This window comes from Peromyscus eremicus, chromosome 2, assembly GCF_949786415.1.
Source record: "Peromyscus eremicus chromosome 2, PerEre_H2_v1, whole genome shotgun sequence".
NCBI classification, from domain to species: domain Eukaryota; kingdom Metazoa; phylum Chordata; class Mammalia; order Rodentia; family Cricetidae; genus Peromyscus; species Peromyscus eremicus.
Window position 1 is genome coordinate 17927346 of NC_081417.1, and position 21544 is coordinate 17948889.

General features: G+C 41.3%; 1 protein-coding gene across 1 annotated transcript in view; it reads left to right on the top strand.

Annotated features, from left to right (window-relative positions):
- Positions 1–666: 666 nt before the first annotated feature.
- Pip4p2 (phosphatidylinositol-4,5-bisphosphate 4-phosphatase 2) overlaps positions 667–21544 on the top strand; it is a 61569-nt gene continuing 40691 nt past the window's right edge. Inside the window, exon 1 of the mRNA XM_059253886.1 lies at positions 667–889. Within this exon, the coding sequence (XP_059109869.1) occupies positions 784–889 (106 nt within the window). The 5' untranslated portion in view covers positions 667–783. The remainder of the gene's footprint in view (positions 890–21544) is intronic.

Consider the following 21544-nt stretch of genomic DNA (forward strand, 5'->3'; position numbering starts at 1 on the left):
AGCCTATTTTGTGAAACAAAAGTTGTAAAAGTCAACACCTATGCTTAAAGTGCCGAAATCAAATGTCAGCACTCATGTTGCTAAAAATTCACCAAGGAAAAGAGGAAACCCCAACGAGTCCGCACAAATCTTCCTTAGTCGACAGATACTGGGCTAAGATTCACAACAAAGGAGAAACTTCCAAGAAGGAATTGATACCCAAGAAATAAACTTTCTTTACTCAACTGCAAAGTTTATCAGCAAAGTTAGAGCCCCCTTCTTCTTGGAGGAGCTGAACTTCATTGCTCTAATTTTCCCGTAATCAAGTACAGGCCTTTTCTTTTAGTGCCTTTCCAAGCTGCTCTTTATCCTCTTTCTCTAAGTTTAAAAGATTCCTCACCCTCTCATGCCATTGGCCCCTCCTCGTGCTTACTTGATCTCTTCCCCTCCCCCATTTCCTAAACAGTCCTAATCTGTTCCCTCTTTTCTCAGACTGGCTGGGTGCCCCTCCACCACTTCTTCCCTTCCTCCTCCTCCTCCTCCTCTTCCTCCGGGGCTCTTTCTTTCCTCTCCCCTCCCCTCCCCCAGCAAGGCTCCCGGCGTGCTTCCCTTCCCCCCGCCTCTCGGTCCCGCACCCTCCCCTCCCCCGCCTCCTGCCTTGTGACACATCCTGGGCCCTCCCGGAGGCCGTAGCAGCAGCAGCAGCTCGGCAGCCGTGCTGGCCACCACCTCCTCCTCCGGAGCCGCAACCCAGCTCAGCCTGCGGCGGGCCTTGCTGCTGCTGCTGCTGCTGCTGCTGCAGTCATGGCTGCTGACGGGGTGGACGAACGTTCGCCTCTGCTGTCAGCCTCCCATTCCGGGAATGTCACTCCCACCGCCCCGCCGTACTTGCAGGAGAGCAGCCCAAGAGGTAAGGCCGGCGTAGACCTTTCTGCTGCTCACGGAAAGGTCTGGAAGGATGAATGCCGGGGAGCCCTGGCGCGGGGGCGGAGAGCCTCTCACTTGGGCTGGGGGAGAAGGATGCGGACCGTTGCCTTCCCAGGCGGTGCCTGCCTGCCCGAGAGCCTCGCTGCAGGGCTTCGCTGCTGCTGCTAGTGGTGTGGGGAGTGTGTGCTTGAGCACTTCTCACCCGGGTTTAGGATCTGACGTGAATTTCCCGAGCTCTGTGCTGCTGTTTCCCAAGCAGCCCCTAAGTGTAGCTGGGCGGTGGTGCAGATCCTTCAGTCATTCACAAGTGCTTTGAGTTGCTGAAAAACCCGGGGTACTTGGGATTACTGCTCACCTTGGCATCTGTCCTTGAGAGGACTTGAGCACCAAACAGTCTCTTACACTCACCCCACAGCCCAATGCAACCAGGGAAGTGCCTAACCAGAAGGGACGGAGTTAACCAATATTCCCAATATGTCTGAAATCCCTAGGCTTTGGGTAATAGTCCTGCCTGTGAGGAGAAGTGTGTGTCACAGCTTGAGTGGTGAATGAAGAACTTGCAGATAGAAGGGAAAGTGAAAATTTTTTTATGTACACATCTGGGTGAGGTTGAAATTAACTTCCAAAAGTTACCCGAGTTCATACTGTATATATTTTTATTTGTATTTCCAGTGTAGAATAAAAAGGAATTCGGGTAAATGGTGCGGTGAGGAAAAAGAAGTCTGTTTACCGAAGGATTCGATTTATTCAAAGATCTGTCTTTGTTCAAAGCCTTCTGGATGATTATTACTCCAGGAGTCTGGAAGGCAAGCCTTGCAGAGACCATTAAATATGGCACGTGCAAACATAGCTTCCTCCGTCTTTCTGTTTTGGCTGAATGTGAATGAAGTGTAAAGGCCCAAGGAGGCCAAAGCTAATGCTTTTGAAGATAGAAGCAGGTCACGTGTCTTGTAACACAACTTTCCCTAAGTTCGTGTCTGAAATTGGAGCCACACTGGAACAGGTTGAAGTTGCCTGGCATTTAGCATTTCTGTTTAACATTGTATAACTTGAAAATTAGCTTCGAGGATCTCAGCCCACCTAAGCAAGACAAAGGAAAACTATGCTTAGTTGGGAGTAATTCAGTGTGATTGACAGCTTGAGAGGAAAGGGGCAAAGTCCGACAGAACTCACCCACAGAAAACCTACAGGTTATACTTGTTGGCCAGAATTTCACCAGAAACCAAGTTGGGGGATTTCCCTTAGTGGGCCAGTTCAATATTAATATTGTACTATTCAATATTGAAATAAATATTGAATAATATTTATTCACTGATTCCTTAACGAATATTTCAGTTTCTTTAACTTAGTCATTTGAGAGAAAGTATTTGACAATTTATTAGGGGACTGAGTTTGGACATGTTTTCATGCTCTGTCATGGAGCCGTCTTTTCCTACCTTTAGTCAGGTTGTAGTTACAACAATACATGATTGATACGCACACACACAGACCTGCATAGACCTTCGTTATTTTCTATAGATTTCCTTACTTTGATCAGATTCCTCAAACCACAGAGGAAGTGTGGTACTTTCAGATCAACCGCTGAAGAGAAGTAATTTCACTCTAAAGAACTTTTAAACCAGTACTCTTAAGGGTGTGTTTAATCAAAGAGCTCATTTGGCCTTGTAGTAGAATAATTTTTTCGGTACCGATGAAGGAGATGAGTGAGATATTTAAAACACTAATTTCATATGGGCAATACCTATGACGCAAGAAACATGAATGTGAAATAACGTCATTTTATTTGCATCTTGACAGTATTTTTTCTTGATTAATAACAAAGAACTATTTGCACATGTTCTAAATCTTGAACCCCATCAGCATTCATTCATTCAGCAGCTTTAGGGGCACCACAGTGTACCATGTGCTGTACTGCTCTGAGTAAGCCTGACCAAAACTGTGCCTTCATGGGGCTCATGCAGTGGGAGAAAGAGTAAATAAACTTCTGGCTTAATCAGTTCAGATTTTTAAGATATTTGTTATCACCAGACTCTGTTAATAGACGAAAACAGTAAAATTCTTAGTTGGAATCCAAAGACAAGAAATTGAATGTATATTTTGATGATTAACTTTAGTTTATGATATCATTTATAATTATTCAGACTGTGTGTGTTTGTGTGTGTGTGTGTGTGTGTGTGTGTGTGTGTGTGTGTATGTATGTATGTATGTATGTGCGCCATGTCTTTGCAAGTGGTCAAGGATGCCAGAAGAGAGCATTGGATGACCTAGAACTGGAGTTCCAGTTGATTGTGAGCCACCCATTGTGAGTGGTGGTAACCAAACATGGATCCTCTGCAAGAATAATGTGCGCCCTTAACCACTGGGCCACCTCTTCAACTCCTCTTTTTCTCACTTTCTAAGGACATAAATTTTAGTTCCTATCTCCTATGAAGAAATAGTGCATTTGGGGTTGAAAATTATGGTGTGTTTATTTCTAGGTAGACTATTAATAATGTAGTGGAGGGTATTTAACATTGGACACTAGGTTTTGCCCCAGAAGAGTCACATGTATTTCTTGGAAATATCCACCTGAGTTTCTGAGTAGAAAGCTAGTGGTCTCCACTGTCAGTATTGGGTAGCTACAGAGTGCGACTTCTCTCCTGACTGCAATGCTCCATGGTATATTGGCCAGCTTTTGTTCAGGCATAGAAATTAAAATCAAAGACAGCTTTAGTCTCATTTGAAAGGAAAGTAGGGACAAAAAAATACCACAAGCCTTAATAGTTTGGCTATATTAATTGATTCTCTTACAGATCTACTAATGTTTTAGACAATGTATGGGAGAATGACATAATTTTACATTTGCATTCTAGTTTGCTTCTCTGTTGATGTAATAAAACACCATCACCAAAAGAAATTTGGGAGGATAGAGTTTATTCTAGCTTACAAGTTACAGCTGGAGGTAGGAATCTAGAGGCAGAATCTGAAGCAGAGGCTGGTGAAGGAATGTTGCTTATTGGCTCGTTTTTTCCATGGCTCGCTCAGCTTGCTTCCTTATACAACCCAGAACCACCTGCCCAAAGGTGGTACTGCCTGCAGTGGACTGCTACTTCCCATGCCAATCATTAATTAGGAAAATGTCTGACAGACATGCCCACAGTCCCTTCTTGGGGAGGCACTTCCTCAGCTGAGCAAAAATTAATTGGCTCACTTTGCAAAATCTGTGAAAATGTTTTGAATTCCAGGTTGTCTAATTGTGCAGAGTATTGACAATGGGAACGTGACTTATTGCTTGAGTGTAATTCAGAAAGGGAGGAGATCCTTGGTTACATACAGAGGGACAGGTCTAGGTTTGTTTCTTTCCTTTATTCATCTACGAATCCTGGCATGTTAGCCAAGCTGTGGTAGGAAAGGGAAAACTGACTAGTTTCCTTTCTCTTATGATGTAATGTATTTCATTCACAGAAATACAAAATGCAAAGGGGACAGGACTGTGTTAGAAACACGGCTAGTACAAAGATACATGCTCAACTATGTTCATAGCAGCATTATTCATAATAGCCAGAACCTGGAAACAACCTAGATGCCCGTCAACTGAAGAATGGATAAAGAAAATGTGGTACATATACACAATGGAGTATTACTCAGCACAGAAAAACAATGACATCATGAAATTTGCAGGCAAATGGATGGAACTAGAAAATATCATCCTGAGTGAGGTAACCCAGACTCAGAAAGACAAACATGGTATGTACTTACTCATAAGCGGTTACTAGATATACCAAGGACAATCAGACTGCAACCCACAGATCCAGGGAGGCTACCAGCAGGGAGGACCCTAGGATGACTGTGGCTTATATTAAGTTTTGGTTTTGCCCAATCACTGGGCATGCTTTAGTGAAACATTTCACTATTAGGATAAAAATTTGTACCGTATCAAGCTGATGAAAGGATATGTTGGCTGTACTTTCAGGAGGGGAGGCTAAAATCTTTTTAGATTATGGATTAACCTATAGAAAAATGTCTGCTGTAAATCAAACAATAAAGGGGAAGATGAATAGGAATCTCGCTTATACAACTTAAGTAAAACATAGCTCTCTGAACAAATGAAGATAGGTTTCTTCTGTATCCCAGAATCTAATCAATATTTATATGTATAATTCAGCTAATATTTGGCTTAAAAGGGCTTATTGGGAAATGTTATAATTTTTATTATTTTCTACAGAGAACGTATTTTCCAGTTTCAAATAACTCTGGACGTTGGAATTATAACTTGTTTTATGTTTAAAAAAAATTAAGTGGAAAATGCTGAAGGACCACTGAACTGGATGTTGTATTTACAGATCTATATCTGTATAAAATAATGATTATAAATGTTTGTTTAAAAAGGTAAAGTGCAGGGTTGGGGATTTAGCTCAGAGGTAGAGCACAAGGCCCTGGGTTCAGTCCTCAGCTCCAGGAAAAAAAAAAAAAAGATGAAGTGCAAATGTGAATTTAACAAGAAGTTGTAGATTTTCAACACTGTACACTCCTTTGTTACATATAAATATTTATGCTTCTTACAAGAAAGAAAGAAAGAAAGAAAGAAAGAAAGAAAGAAAGAAAGAAAGAAAGAAAGAAAGGAAGAAACATGTCTAGTACCTTGATCACATACATTGTGATTTAACCTGGTTAAAGGAGACTGGAAAGGCTTTCCTGAGCCTTGATTGGAATTTAAAGATGGGACAGAGGTTATCCAGATGAAAAGCATACCAGATGGTAGGCAAAGAAAGTATGGGAAAAAACTTGAGCAGAATGGGGTATGGTAAGCCCTAGTGGGGAAGGAAGTTCAGTGTTGCTAAAGTGGAGATAGATGTAGGGCACATGCTGTAAAATGAGATTAGAGAGGTAGGTGGCTGATATTTCCCATAGATTCTCTCTCCTCCCTATAACTTTGTTTTCATGTATTGCAGCCCTGTAGAATTTCTCTGCTTCAATGTACGCTGACCCTGTGACTTGTTTTTGACGTCCAGAATAAGGTAGAAGATGTACTGAATGAGTTTAGATGCTAAATGAGAAGAGATTATACCGTTTGGGCTTTTGATATTTCAGAAGTACACTATGGAAAAAAGTAACTTGTCATGTAGGAAATGGGATAGCTGGAGACAGTCATGACTAGAGAAAGCCAAAACCAACCATGCAGAAAGGCCACATAGAAGAAAGATGTCTGACCAGCCCTTAGCCATGTGAATGTATTAGATACACCTCAGAGATGGGTCTTCAAATGACACCAATGCAATCCAAACTGTTACTGTATCTACATAAGAGACTGTAGATGACAACCCAACTGAACTGTTGGCACTGATCTTAAATTTTTGTTTAAGATACTAGAATTCTGAGTGATTTGTTCTGCTCCACTAAGGGACCCTACAATGAATATGAGTTGACTCCAGGGCATTATAGGCCATGCGAAAGAAATTTTGTTTAAACAAAAAACTGTGTCAGGTCATTATTTTAAATCACTCTATAGAATAAATGAATTAAATGATCTACCAGAGCACATGAGGATAACTGTCTTACTAAATTGCAGTAGTAATTCAGGTAAATTTGATGAATTATGCTGGTTGCTTGGACTCAGGTTGTATTAGAGATAGAATGCCCAGGGATGAGGTTTAGGAGCCAAGCATTGTGGCACAAGCCTATAACCCCAGCCACTCAGGAGAATTGCAACTTTGGGGCTATCCAAGGCAATTTAACCAGATCCTGTCTCAAAATAATTCAAAAAGTAGCAACAATGAAGAAAGAGATGGAAATCAAACCCAGTGGCATAGCATTTAACTAGCAGACAAGAGGCCATGGGCTTAATTCCCAGTCAAAACCCAAAGCAAATCTAAGAGTAGATCGGATTGAACTTGTTGGTGGATGGCTCTTGGGAGTGAGATGGCGATGGCAAAGATCTACAAGAATTCTGCTTCTATAGCTTTATGGTTTATTTGCCTGCACTAAAACAAAGAACACCAGAGGACTGCACTTTGGAGAAGACAGATCCCGAACTTAGCTTTAGGGCCCTATGAGCGTGCCAGGGCATATGCATGTATCCATAAAAAAGTGTTATGTGAAAAAAAAATTTAATTGCTTGAGTGTTTACAGCTCTAGTTGGTGGCATGTGGGACCTAAAAATAAGGTGTACTGAAGTTTCACGCAATATTCAACTTTACTCGAGCATCAGGCAATTTATACTCTGAGGATTAAGGGCAGTGGTGGTACATGCTTTTAATCCCAGCACTTGGGAGGCAGAGGCAGGATCTCTGAGTTTGAGGCCAGCCTGGTCTCCAGAGTGAGTTCCAGTCAGTAACGGCTACACAGATAAAACCCTGTCTCAAAAAACAAATGGAAAACCAAACCAAACCAAAATCACGTAAGTAAGGTGTTCAATCACAAGGACAAGCCACACATGGCAAAAACATGTTTTTCCATAGAGGCACATGAGTGACAGCAGTTGAAGTCAGCTCACTCCTATCGAATACCCCTGGGAGGGGCACAAAAGCACATTCCAAGAAAAATTTCGTGTTTTTGAAGAAAGTGAGGTCACAAGACTTTTTTCCGAGACAGGGTTTCTCTGTGTAGTTTTGGTGCCTGTCCTGGAACTCACTCTGTAGACCAGGCTGGCCTCGAACTCACAGAGATCCGCCTGGCTCTGCCTCCCAAGTGCTGGGATTAAAGGCGTGCACCACCACTGCCTGGCAATAAAACTCGTCTTGTTTTCTGACAAGCAGTTAGAATTCCCCCTGCACAACCCCATTCTTGGACTAAGATTGTTAGGGTCTGTGAGAAGTCCCAAGAAGACCACCAGTCACGATTCAATCAGCAGGAGCATTTATTATACCACATGCATGTTGGGTCGCTTACCTGTAAAATGTCGATCAAACTGAGGGAGACGTGTAAGCTCCTTTTAAGCGCAGCTGAAGGAATTCTAAAAGCAGTGTGACCATTCTACTTAGGATTGGCTTACACAAGTGGCTATCATATTAGTACATTTCTGATTGTTTAGGGCTGGCAGGGGTGGGCTAAGGCTATAGCTTTTACATTCTTGGCAAGACTGGACAAGTCCAAGGCTTTGTCCTTGTTTGATTATTACTTGGGGGAGGGGTGAGGAAGAGGAGTTAGGGGAGGAGTGAGGAAGGGGAGTTGCTCAGGCATATGCGCTTCATCCAGTGTCAGGGGCATTGCCCCTTGTTTGTGAACTGAGGCCTAGTTCTTTTTTTTTTTTTTTTTTTTTTTTTGGTTTTTCGAGACAGGGTTTCTCTGTGTAGCTTTGCGCCTTTCCTGGAACTCGCTTTGGAGACCAGGCTGGCCTCGAACTCACAGAGATCTGCCTGCCTCTGCCTCCCGAGTGCTGGGATTAAAGGCGTGCGCCACCACCGCCCGGCTGAGGCCTAGTTCTTAACTGAGTTATTGGGAGCCTGTCATGATATTTGCCTGGCCCTCTCAAGGTCTGAGACTGGAGGACATGTTTTCAGTGATGAAATGGTAAGTTTATTTGTCTCACTGGGTGAGAATAAGACCACTACCAAAGTTTTGAGCCAAATTTGAAGCAACCTTTAGTTAAATACTGGCCAGGATTATGGACTCTGGCCAGGTCCATTCCAGGGTTCTCAGAAAATGGTGAAGAGTCACATTTCAGAGGCTTAAAAAGACCAGATCCAATCAGGGGCAAGCATATATCCTGACATACTTTCTGACTGCGTCCCTCCTGCCTACATTCGATTAAGTACATCCAATGTAGTTGGGTCAAACAAACTTGTTTAGGGGATCAAAAACATGTAACTTGTTATCTTACATAAATAGCTTCCATCATCTCAGAGAGTATCTGTCCTTGGCCAAGGGGCTTACAGATTAGAGGCATTTCTGTTTTATGGATCTCTTAGGCACAGTAATTAAAACTTCAGACATAAATTTAGTTCTCACAAGTTGTCATTTATTATGCACTATTGTGATCATTAGGAAATACCGCTTGGTTTGGAATTATGTTCTTAGTGACCCTCTTATGTCTTATCCTTGGAAAAATCTGAATTTAGAGATTGTGCCTTAGTTCAAACTGGATGTGTAATCTTAGTTCTTTCGGAACTGCATTTTTCTATATTTCAGTAGACTGATACTGAGTCTTTAGATGTACTTTGTCAGTCTTGAATTTCCAAATCTTCTTGCATACTTGAAGAACCAAGATTGGTTATGTGTTAATAAGAAGAAATGATTTATATGCAAGGCCCTTTTCTGCACACAATCCCTGGTGAAGTTTATTTAAATGTTCATGTTATTTGCCAAAGACCCACTGAGAAGTCACATTGTCATGATAAGCAAGAGATGTAAAGCATTTTGGAGACAAGTGTCACTAAGCTTCTTCAGTGCCCTGGCACAGCGCATACCTTCTATGATGCTGAACAAACAGGGTCTTGATGAACATGAAAATTTGACCTTTGTGTTACTATAACCCACTTATGCCATTTTAGGGATGTCTTTCATATTGTTTCTTAAGTTAAACTTGGCTTCACTGAGATCAAATCTTCATTAAGGATGAAGTGTACCTGCTCCTGCCACTCTAGTGGAATGCCATGCCCATTTCCTGTTAGAATCTTTCCCCTAGTTCCGTAAGCACAGGCCTTCAAGGTTCTTTTATTCTGTTTTTATAATTCTCACATTTCACTCAGGTTCTTTCCAGCATCTTTAAATGTTAAATCAAGACCCCCTCCTGCACCCGCCCATTCAGCCATCCTTTCAAATATTTGAGTGCCTATTTTGCTATTCATATGCTGAAGAACTTCCATTCACTTGAGCTATGTACAGTAAGCACTATAATTTAAGAATAATAAGCAAGGAACAAAGGCAGAAAGTATTTCAGATGGGCGACCAGGAAAGATATTTCAGAGGTAACAATCAGAGCCCTGAAACATGAGTCAGAATCAGCCATCAAAACTTTAAGAGAAAGAAGAGTTTTCTGGACAATGGGGACTGCAAATGTAACAGCTGCAGTTTTACAGAGCTGGAGATGCCATGGGTTAGAGCATGGAGATTGGGGGAAGAGCAGTGGAAGAGGTCATAGCTATAGACTGAGAGACCAGGAGGCTTGGTGAGTCACCATCCAGAGAGGGTAAAGAAGACACCTAAACTTTTGACTTTTTAAGACTGTCCTGATTAGCATATGGAAAATGCATACTCGAGATGATGAGAAGAAACTAATAAGATACAACACTAACTAAGGGCTGTCAGGTGTGGACTTATGTTCTCAATTGTGGTGGAAGGGACTGAAAAACTGAAAACGCTGAGATGTGAAGTCAGTATCCATCCATCTATTCATTCATGTTCATGTTTGGAGACAGGGTCTCACTAGGTAGCTCAGGCTGTCTTGGAATGTGTGCTTCTCCTGCCTCAGCCTCCACACCTGTGTAAGCAGAGAGCAAGCATAGAGCACTTCCACCTGCTGATGGCACTGGCGGATGGGCAGAGGTGTTGCAGGAGAGAGCTAGCAAAGTAGTTCATAACTGTCTACCAGGGTAGTAATCCCTGGGAAACGATCGGGGGAACTTCTCCAAATGAAAACTGTAATCCTATTATGAGGTGAAGTAGGCAATTCTGGAGAAGATTTTGGGCTCAGCTCTTTTGCATTGTATTTTCATCATCACTAAGAGGTATTAAATATAATGGGAATAACATCTTCATAGTTTCTAAAAGGAATAAATATGTGTTTTCAGGGTTTGGGGTTTTTTTTTTGACAAAGCTTCTATACTTTTGTGGGTAGGGGAGGAAGAGTTCTAATGGATTTGTGTTGCTTTTATTTATTTATTTATTTTGTTTTTTTTTTTTCGAGACAGGGTTTCTCTGTGTAGCTTTGCGCCTTTCCTGGAACTCACTCTGTAGCCCAGGCTGGCCTTGAACTCACAGAGATCTGCCTGCCTCTGCCTCCCAAGTGCTGGGATCAAAGGCGTGCGCCACCACCGCCCGGCTGTGTTGCTTTCATATGTTTCTAGATATTTTTCTTTAATCACGTTGCTGTTATAAAATAACCCCATTTACTCCTTTTTATGTTCTATGAGAATAAAAATAAGGTATGTATAAAGACTTGCTCTTTTCCTTGACTTCAGGAGAGACTTCCAAGCACCATGGAATTCCATTCCTACATAGCCTCAGAGTCATTCTTACTGCTGCTGGGTGCTACCTATTTCATTTCAGAGCCCTGGTTTCTCATATCAGAAACAGTATATAATGTGACCTTTGGCTTTTATGCTTTATGGCCCAATTGTTTTGTTGTTTGTTTATAGCACCTGGAATATACCTATACAGAATATCTCTCCCAAAGTTTTTGGGATGAGAAGTGTTCTAGCTAATTAATTAACTAATTAATTAGAATATTTGCATAGGCTCTGCAGGTTGAACATCCCTAATCTGAAAAGGTAAAATCTGATATGCTCTGAATCTGAAATACTCTGACTGCCATGCTAGTGTTCAAAAAGTTCTGTATTTCAAAACATTTAGGGGTTAGATTCTTTTTTTTTTTTGTTAGAGATGCTCAAACTGTAATATATACTTAACCTGTATTACCTTTCTTATCTCACACCTTTACTTCCAAAGTCTCATCTTTGCTTAAATTCTTTTTTTTTCTTAAAGATTTATTTATTTTGTGTACAACTGGTCTGCCTGCATGTATGCCTGCATGCATGACAGAAGAGGGCAACAGATCTCATTACAGATGATTGTGAGCCACCATGTGGTTTCTGGGAATTGAACTCAGGACCTCTGGAAGAGCAGCTAGTGCTCTTAATCTCTGAGCCATCTCTCCAGCCCCTTAAATTCTAAATGTTGTAGTATTTAGAAATTGGAAAGACAGTATGTGAATCTTTTAGAACTATTACACATTTCTTCTTTTCAGAATTAGAAGTCTAACTAGCATGGCATATTTCATTTCTCTGTATATGCATATGCTATGTGACTGATTAGAGAACATTTGTTCTCAGCATGGGTGGGTGCTTAGAGGGAGTGGCAGATTATTTCCTCTGCCCCTATTTTAGTGAGTTATTTAAACTTGGTTGATGCATAATATGAATTTCAAAATAGTTTATAAGAAAGGCCCTAATTTTCCTAGATTTGAGTATATTATTTCAATAAAGGAAGAAATTGAAGATGGCATAGTACAATATAATAACCTTGTGGTGTCAAAAATTAAGAAAAGTACTAAGATTCATCATCCAGAAGAGAAGTAATATGTAGAAACGAGAGTGATTTAAATAGGAAGATTTTCATGGGATGTTACCCAAACAAAAACAAAAAAACAAACAAAAACAAAAACAAAAAACCCAAAGCAAAACTAAACAACCCCCCCCAAAAAAAAACCAAAACAAAACAACAAAACAACAAACTATTGATTTCTACTGAGCTCTGTGAATTCTATACATGAATACAAAATTATTTTAAAATTTGATAGTTTCCAAACTCATAGAACTATCTTTGTTCTCTGTATAGGACACTTTGCTAAACTCAGCGTAAGTAAGATTTGCTACCAATCTCTAATGAGAACAAAAATCATAAAATCTCTAAGACATGCTTCAATACAGGATGCTCCAAGTAGAAGCCAGATAGTATGTATGACTGAGGTTGAAAGTCAGATGATCATCACATCTGCCAACTTATTGGTTTGTAATTACAAATCACCTGGGTTCAAAATGGAGCAACTTCATCTTTTCATGCTAAGAGTGCCTGAGAACTCATGGTCATGTTACAAAACCACCACAATAAACCACAACATATACATTGAGAATAGAATGCTATGCAGCTGGAAAAGTAAGAAGTTTTTGTTTTGTTTTTCAAGACAGGGATTCTCTGTATAACAGCCCTGGCTGTCCTGGACTGTGCTTTGTAGACCAAGCTAGACACCAACTCACAGAGATCTGCTTGCCCCTGCCTCCAGTGCTGAGATTAAAGGCTTGTGCCACCACACCTGGCTTGCAACGGGAAATGTAAATGAGGCACCTGTATATACCATTAGAACACTAGTGAGGGAAGATTGCCAGAATATGCTGAGAGGTGACAAAACATGAAGTACAGTGTAAGGCACACGTCTTGTGTGTACAAATATAGGGCAAATGAGAATGTGCATATGTGCATATTATATGCAATAGCCCAGAGAGACACAGGAAGGGTGTTTAAAAGGTGTGGCTCCTGTGATCTACAGTGAGAAGACTCTCAGACCAGCATATAAATAACATTGGTATGATAATGTAGAGTACAGTTATTTTTCAAAATAAAAGTTATGGCAATATAAGCTTAAAGTAAAATTTTCATGGGGAGAAAAACCCACTATTACTTACAAGCTCATGATAATAATAACTCTTAACATGAAAGGGAAAACTTCAGAACTTTAAGTTAATGAATATTATCTTTTAAGGTATTTTAAGGTATCTGTACTATCCCATCATAATTATGAATTATAGCAAGTTTACAAGTTTCAGACGTTTTCCCTTTTCCAGATTGAGATTTACATTTCCTTCCTGTGGATAGACAAATGGAAAGGCAACTGTGGAACTATTAAAAGTAAAACTGCAGTAGCCCAGCAAAGCTCTTCTGTTTTGTGAAGGTTTTACCAGGAACTACATGTCCCCTCAACAGTGTGTGTTCAGTTTGTGTCCTAATACTTGTGTGTGTGAACTACATGTCCCCTCAACAGTGTGTGTTCAGTTTGTGTCCTACTGAGACAAGGCACAACATTTTCTCTTAGAAAATACAGTTTGTCATCCTCAGTGAAATGTGATGGGTGAGAAGAGTAACAGCAGAGGAGTCCTGCACCTGCTTAGGCAGGAGAGAAATTTCTTTTCTTTCCTTCTTTTTTTCTCCCCCATGGAAGTAATTATTTGTTCTATGTAACAAAGGAGAATCTAGGTATTTTTTTGACATACGTATCTGAAAGCAATATTATAAATGTCAAACTGAGAATGGAGCCATGCAAATAATCAGTGTGATTCCACATAAATCAGTGCCAGAAGTTTTTGTATTTCTGGAAATAGCAACAAATGGAATAATTGAAAAGCAAGATAAAAATACATTGTAAGACATCATGTCTTGGAAGCAGCTGCAGCAACTCCACAGGTGAAATGCATTGTTCAGGTCCAAGGAAAGTAGAAATCAGAGCAGAAGCTGTTGCTATCTAGGAGTTGGTTATTGGCAAGTCATTAAGTATTTCTTGCCAGGATCTCCAGTTATGTGGCCGTTCTTTGACACAGTCTATAACCTGAGACCTTAAGATAGTGCAAGATAGATGATAATAGTTCATAGAGAAATTTCACATTCATTGTTGACTGATAGAAATACCTGATTTGTTGGTGCCTCAGGTCTACCCTGGCTTCATGTAAGCACCTATAAGGAGGACTAATACCCTGGGATGTAAACCGATGTTGGTCTCAAGCTGTACATAAGGTGTGGCTATTTTTCTAGAGATGTTGATTGGAGGAAGACATTAATGGTAAAGTTATATGGAAGTGTTACAGTACTTAAAGGAATAAATGTAAGTTTTGCAGAAAGGACTGTGTTCACATCCTTTCCTCCTCCACTTGCAACCCTGGCACATGCTCTGCCTTCATCAGATTTTTCTTTTATAAAACAAATTGTATTTCTGTTACCATACAAAGTAATGATTGTCACTGTGGCATTGTTGTACATATAGAATCGTTATGCTTTGCTCTAATTTGCTCTCTCACTGCCTTCAGTGATCCTTCCTTCTCCAAGTATTTTAATGCCACATATGTTCTGTTAGCTTCTTGACCTCTTACTTGCTCCATTTAAACCTCTTCTACATCTTTCATAGCCCTGTTTCTGTTGCCATCTCATATATATGTGAGTGTATACATAAACATATATGTGCATAGACACACGTATATTTAAAGTCTAGATCCTGTAAATGAGAGAACATGACATTTCTCTTTCTGAATCTGCTTTATTTCACTCAACATAATGATCTCTAATACAGCCCATTATTCTGCAAATGTCATAATTTCATTTACTTTATGGCTGCAAAAATTTTGTTTTGTACATGTACATTTTCATTATCTATTCTTCCATTTAAGGACATCTAGGTTGATTCCATAGCATATCCTGGATACTATGAACAGTATCATAACATGGATGCCCAAGCACCTCTATGGAAGCTGACTTAGGGTCTTTCAGGTCCGTACCCAGGAGTTGAATAGCTGGGTCAATTTTAGTTTTAGCTTTTAAGAACTGTATTGATTTCCACAGTGGCTACACCAGTTAATGATATTCCCAGCAGTGGATTAGGTTTCCTTCTCCACTTCTCCAGATGCTCACCAGCATTTGTTGTTTCCTTCCTTCTTTCCTTCTTTCCTTCCTTCCTCCCTCCCTCCCTCCCTCCCTCCCTCCCTCCCTCTCTCCCTCCCTCCCTCCTTTCCTTCTTTCCTTCTTCCCTTCTCTCTCTCTCTCTTTCTTATCGCCACCTCTTCACCTTTCAAGTCTACCATAATGACTCTAACGTCTGCTATTCTTCCCGGGATGTGGTATTGCTTTCTGTGAAAATTCCAGAGACTTCCACTCTGCCTTCTTCGTGAGCCAGAGAAAAAAGGTGGCAATTAAATGGTTGTCAAGATGTTTGCGTAAATTATGTTTTCAAGAACTATTAAAATACCTTTTGAGTGGGTTCCAAGATGTACTGGAACTACTGTGAATTGTGTCCAATGAAAGACTCCATTATCACTTGATGGCCATTTTGAGTCTATTCACAGTGAACATTATTTGAAAGTCAGTTGAATTGCATTTTCTTTCCTCTGTAAACAATCAAATTGGTTACTTCAGCTTTCTTTGCAGAAGTTAATAGGAAGACTCACAGTGTATATACTAAGGCAGATGCTTCCGCCCAATCACAAGTCACCCAGTCCATATAGATGCTCTGGTTCTGTGAAGCTGCTTTTATTGGAAACCAGATGAAGGACTGTGGTTCTGCTGTAGCTTCTGAAGTTACATTGCTGGTTAGGATACCTAGAGTTTTTTCTATACAGCCAAGCAATATTTTTGCAGGTTAGCTAACCATTTTAATCCCTGGCTAATTTCAATTAGTCATTGCCAAAGGTCCCTGTGAGTCAGTATTTGAAAAATGCATGACCTTCCTTCATAATCCATGTACTCTTGTGTCTTTAGTGTTGACGTCTGCTAGTTTACAAGTTACTCTACAGTCCTTGTTCCCTACTGACACCAGACATCCCATCTGTGAGGGTAGTGTTAACCGTCAACTTCATGAAATCTAGAATCACCTGAAACACTCTGGACGTGCCCCGGAGGGGGAGGGGGAGTTATTTTGATTTCATGAGTTAAGGTACAAAGACCTACCCATTGGGGGTGGCACCATGGCCTGGATAGGACCCTGGACTGTCTCCACAGAGAAAAGGAGCTGAGCTTCAGGAATTCCTAATTGTTCTCTGATTCCTGATGTTGATGTGATGTAACCAGCTGCTTCAACTCCTGCTCTCTGGACCCTATCACAGTAGTCAATATCCTTGGCGTCAGAATAAACCTTCTCTCCCTTAAGGTGCTTTTGCCACAGCAACACATACACACAACTAAGACACATTCTAAGTGTATTGTGCCATACTATGTTTTCTCTGTATTGGAAAGTAACCACAAGGATGCCTGATTTCCTATAAATGATGCTTCATTTATTGGTTTATCTATCTATCTATCTATCTATCTATCTATCTATCTATCTATCTATCAATCTATCTATCTATTTTGGTTTTTCAAGACAACGTTTCTCTGTGTAACGTCCCTGGTTGTCCTGGAACTTGCTCTGTAGACTAAGCTGGCCTCAAACTCAGAGATCCACCTGCCTCTGCCTCCCAAGTGCTCGGATTAAAGGTGTGCACCACCACCACCTTTGAAATGATAGTTTTTGATTTCTTAGTGAAGGGAGCATGCTGTGAGCCATCTTAGGAGATGTAGTGATGTACACTTACATATACAGCTTTCTTGTGAGAAATCCACTCTAACATTCTCAACTCTCTGAACCTGTGATTGCTTCTTCAGAATCATAGTCCAAATGTTTTGACATCGTATAAACAGCAAAGTAAACTCTCAGAGCCAATTCTAGTGATATATACATCTATGTGTATATATTTTTAAAATTGAAAATAAATTCTTGTCATATAGTATGTTCTGAACACAGTTTCCCTTCCTCCCAGATCCTCCCCACTTCCCCACCCTCCCAGCTCCAAGCTCTTTCTTTCTCCCTTTAGAAAACAGGCAATCAACCAAACAAAAACCAGTCAAATCAGAATAAAAAACAAAACAAAAACAAAGAAGCATAAGAAAGACACACACACACACACACACACACACCTTAAAAACACAAAATTGGAAACCATAAGGTGCAAACAAAAGACCAGCAAGACAAAAAAAAATACCCAAACAAAACCATATGAGACCAAAAGTCTACAGAAATAACACTGAGTTCCTTTTGTGTTGGCCAACTACTGCTGGGCATCGGGCCTACCTTTGAGTGTGGTTCATGCACCCATTGAAACTCCACTGGACTAAACTAAATTTTTCTTTGCAAGCGGTTGGAGAGAATTTCTTGGTTAGGTATGGGAGCTTGTGTCTGCTTCTCCTTCCCAGTTCTGGAACCCCATCTGGGTTGAACTTACGCAGGCCCTGTGCATGCTGCTACAGTCTCTGTGAGTTTCTATGTACCTCAGCTAATTCCAGCTTTAAAACAAGGAATGAGTCTAGAAAATCTGGCTCAATTCAGCATTATATTTTATCTACTTTTGCTCATTCCTTGAAGATCTACTCAAAAATATTTTCAGGTTTGAGGTGATATGTACCACCAGAAATCTTGCAGTTCTCTTAATGTGTAAGTCAATTCTGTTTTAGAGTTTGATTTTATTTATTAAATTATTTTTAAGATTCATTTAATTTTACTTTATGTGCGTCAGTGTTTTGCAGTATGTACGTGTGTGTGTGTGCGTGTGCGTGTGCGTGTGCGTGTGTGTGTGTGTGTGTGTGTGTGTGTGCCTCTGGATCCCTAGAACTGGAGTTACAAATGCTTGTGAGCCACTGTGTGGATGCTGAGAACTAAACCTGGTCCTTTGCAAGAGCAGCAAATGCTCTTAATCACAGAGACATCTCTCCAGCCCCAATTTCATCCTTTTAAAGCACGCTGAGATTTTGCCATCATCCTGGCTCTTGAGGCAATAAGGGATTTTGATGGTTGCTCGGAAGGAAAATGGCCAGCCATCTCCTTGTAGGCCCTCTCCCTCAAGGGAAGGCTGACCTCCACAGATCCTGAGAAAGCTATTTTCTACTTGTGAGAGTCTTAGGGTCAGGGCTGTAATCTCAGCTCTGCTTGCATACATTCCAAGATCCGGAATTCCACTCCTTTGTAACCAGCGCTCTTCTTGGCCATCAATGGCAGACTCAGCCTGTGGATTTACCTGACATAGTTTTTAATCACCACAACTAAATTTTGTGTTTGGTTTCTAATTAGGGCTTCACACTTGCTTGCTTCCTTTTTTTGTTGTGGTTGTTTGTTTTTTTTGAGACGAGGTTTCCTCTGTGTAGCCCTGGCTGTCCTGGAACTCATTCTGTAGACCAGGCTGGCCTTGAACTCAGATTCACCTGCCTCTGCTTCCCGAGTACTGGGATTAAAGGTGTCACCACCATCACCTGGCACTTCCTTCCTTCTTTTGTTCTGAGGAGTAGGCAATTTATCAGAAGATATATTAATACCATCTATTGAGAAACAAAGGGGCAGAGCATGCAAGCTCTGAGAGTTTAGGTCTCAGCACTAGAGACAGACAGTCTGTCGGGGTCTCTGAAGAGAATCCGAGTTCATGTGCCAGGGGAGGGAGTCTCTTTGTATGCCTTTAGTAACCATTTCTTTATTAAAAATACATGATAATTTTAAAGCTGTAACAGTTGTCTGCTTCTCTGACGGGCTGAGAGTTTGAAGATATGAGCCTTCTTTTCTTCAAGGACCTGTATATTCATGTAAATTCTTTCATATTCCAGCCTGTACAGTAGTTATTACTGTTGTAATAATCGAATGAACCGGCCATAGACATCAGCTGTAACCCCAGGGTTAATCAGGTTCATCAGGATGACACTATACGTTGTGGATTAGTACCCTCCTGTTTCTCATTGATGAGGAGCTCAGCATGCTGGTCAAATCCAGACTCATCCAACCACTTATCTCATTCCATCCTTGTTTCTCCTGAGGTGTCTCCTTATGTTAGTTTCTGTAGCAGTCAAGATCTCATCAGAATATGGAAACAACTCAACAGAATTTAATATAAAGAATCGTTAGCTAGGTATGGCATTGCTAACTAGACAACTGAAAGGTAAATATCTTTCCCTCAAGTGCCCAGGAGGTAACAAAATGCAGTGATCACTGTTAGGGCCCAGGGAACCAAAGGAAAGACTGAAACTGTTAAAGCTCCTGAAGAGCTGAAATATGGCTTCTGAAGACACACCAAGCAGCTGGCCCTGGTATCTCTGAACGCTAGAAAAGACCATGCACCCACCCGAGGAGGGAAGTGCTGTCTGGAAGTTGGGGTACACAGTGAAGTTAGTAGTTGAAGACTGCAAACAGGATTCAGTGTTGCCGTGGGAAAGTGCTCTAGCCACTGTGAAGGAGTGCTCTTGGGCAGACATTGAGATGACCAGTGGGCAGTTTGGAAGCTAACAGGTAACAAACAGAAGAGACAAGTCCCTTCCTCCTCTGGTAGACTCCCTCAAGCACCTACTAACAGAGCACCTGTAGGCAGCTTACAGAGTCAGGGGGTGGGTGGCTGCCCTGTTTCCGCTCTGTAGTCACAATACAGAACAAAGGATGGTGAATGTAGGTCCCAGAATAAGGGTCAGGAACCTGATCACCAACGCACCGTCCTAGTTGAATTAGTGCCAGATACCTCCTCCAAACAGAGGCATGGTTCTGGGAGAGCCCGAGAGTCTCTTGAAATGACGTAATTTCTTTGGTTTCTGGGAAGGGGAGGAACAGGAGTGGCCTTTCCCTTTCTCTGTGTTGAGCTGCATTGGAGGGAGTGGCCACTGAAAGCAGATGTCCCATGACAGCTCAGCTGACTATGTCTTTAACCCGCAGTCTCCCAATGACCATGAGGAAAGTGGTCCTGAGATGGAAACCAGGGGAGAATAAAGCAGACCTTCCTCCCAGGCAGCTCCTCTGTAGCAGGATCCTAGACCATCTCAGACTTTAATCTGATGTCATTTTTCTGTTATGCATGCATTTTTGTCAACATTCTGTACGGCTGGATATAGTGAGTGTCTGGGTGAAGTAAGTGAATTCAGTGGGCAGGAGTGATTGAGATAGTAAAGGTCAGAGCAGCCAGGGAGGCAGTGCCAACCTTTAAAATACAGAGAGATGTGTCTGTAAACAGAGAGTACAGGTTAATACACTAGGATGAATTAGCAAAAATGGAGGGCTGTTTGGCCCAGAATAGATGAACGATGCTGATGCTTGTGATGGGAAACTGCAATCTGATCACTTGTGGGTTTGCAGCGTGGTTCTGCTTCCTCTTGAGTATTTCTGGAGCAGCATGATGCATGTCCTTTGATCCTTGGCTTTCAGTCTGTCTTTTCAGAGTCTCGGTTTTTCTATGAAGTTTTCCTTACCATAGAATGATTCCTTCATACTATTCAATTTTTAACATCCCCTGACTTTCATCTTTTTCTTTATCCACTGTACCCCAGATCTGATTCTTCAGAAGCCTTCACTAATAGGGTCTTGCCTGTTTCCATCGCCTCCCTTGTCTTTTCACCTTTCCCCCACATGAAGTCTTTGCCTATAGAACAGTGACTGGGTTCTGGGAGTGGCGGAATCTCTCCAGAGCCCTGCAGTGGTCAGCATCTCTAGGCTTTGGCTTCTTTGTAGAGAAAACATTAGACTTCATAGATTGATTCCACTTCTAATGTGGTACGGTCCTGAAGATTTGACAGGGTGGTTTAGAATTAAGGGCTGCAAATACATAGAAAGACAAGATCTTTCATTTAATATAACCGCATGGAGGAAATGACCATTGTTTAAGTGTCTACCAAAACTGAAAAACAAAGAATTTTTGACTTGAAAGTTAGTGAGCTGCAATTCTGAGATCACTGTACCCTTTTTATCTAGAAATTTCACTGAAGTACAAGTGGTTTCTTGGCTGTTTAAACAGTGAAAATAGATGACGTGAGAAAATCTAAATCCCAATTATTGTCGGAGTAACTGACTACATTTCCAGATTTGCAGGTCTCTTATGGGAGGAGATAGAGCTGTGGGTGAAGGTTTCCTTGGGGGTAAATTCCAAATGAGAGCTCAGTGTCTCTAAATTGCCTTAGGACTAGAGTGATGCTCAGACAATGGGAAGGAAAGGCCTAGAAGTGCTGGCTGGCTAGTGGAGCAGTTAGGCCACAGTGTCTTCCACTCTACTGACTGCATTCGTGTGCCGGGTCAAGCCGGTGTCCCCAGCTTCTCACCTCTGAGGGCGAGGTTTGGAAGGACCATTTTTCCACAAGGAAGAGAGCTTTCTTCTTTTTTTTCCCCCTCCAATGTGGAGCCATTCTTTTGTAAGGACCCTAGCTCCCCAATGAGGAGACTGGTAGTTATTTATTCATTTAGTCTTATTTTTCCAAGAGA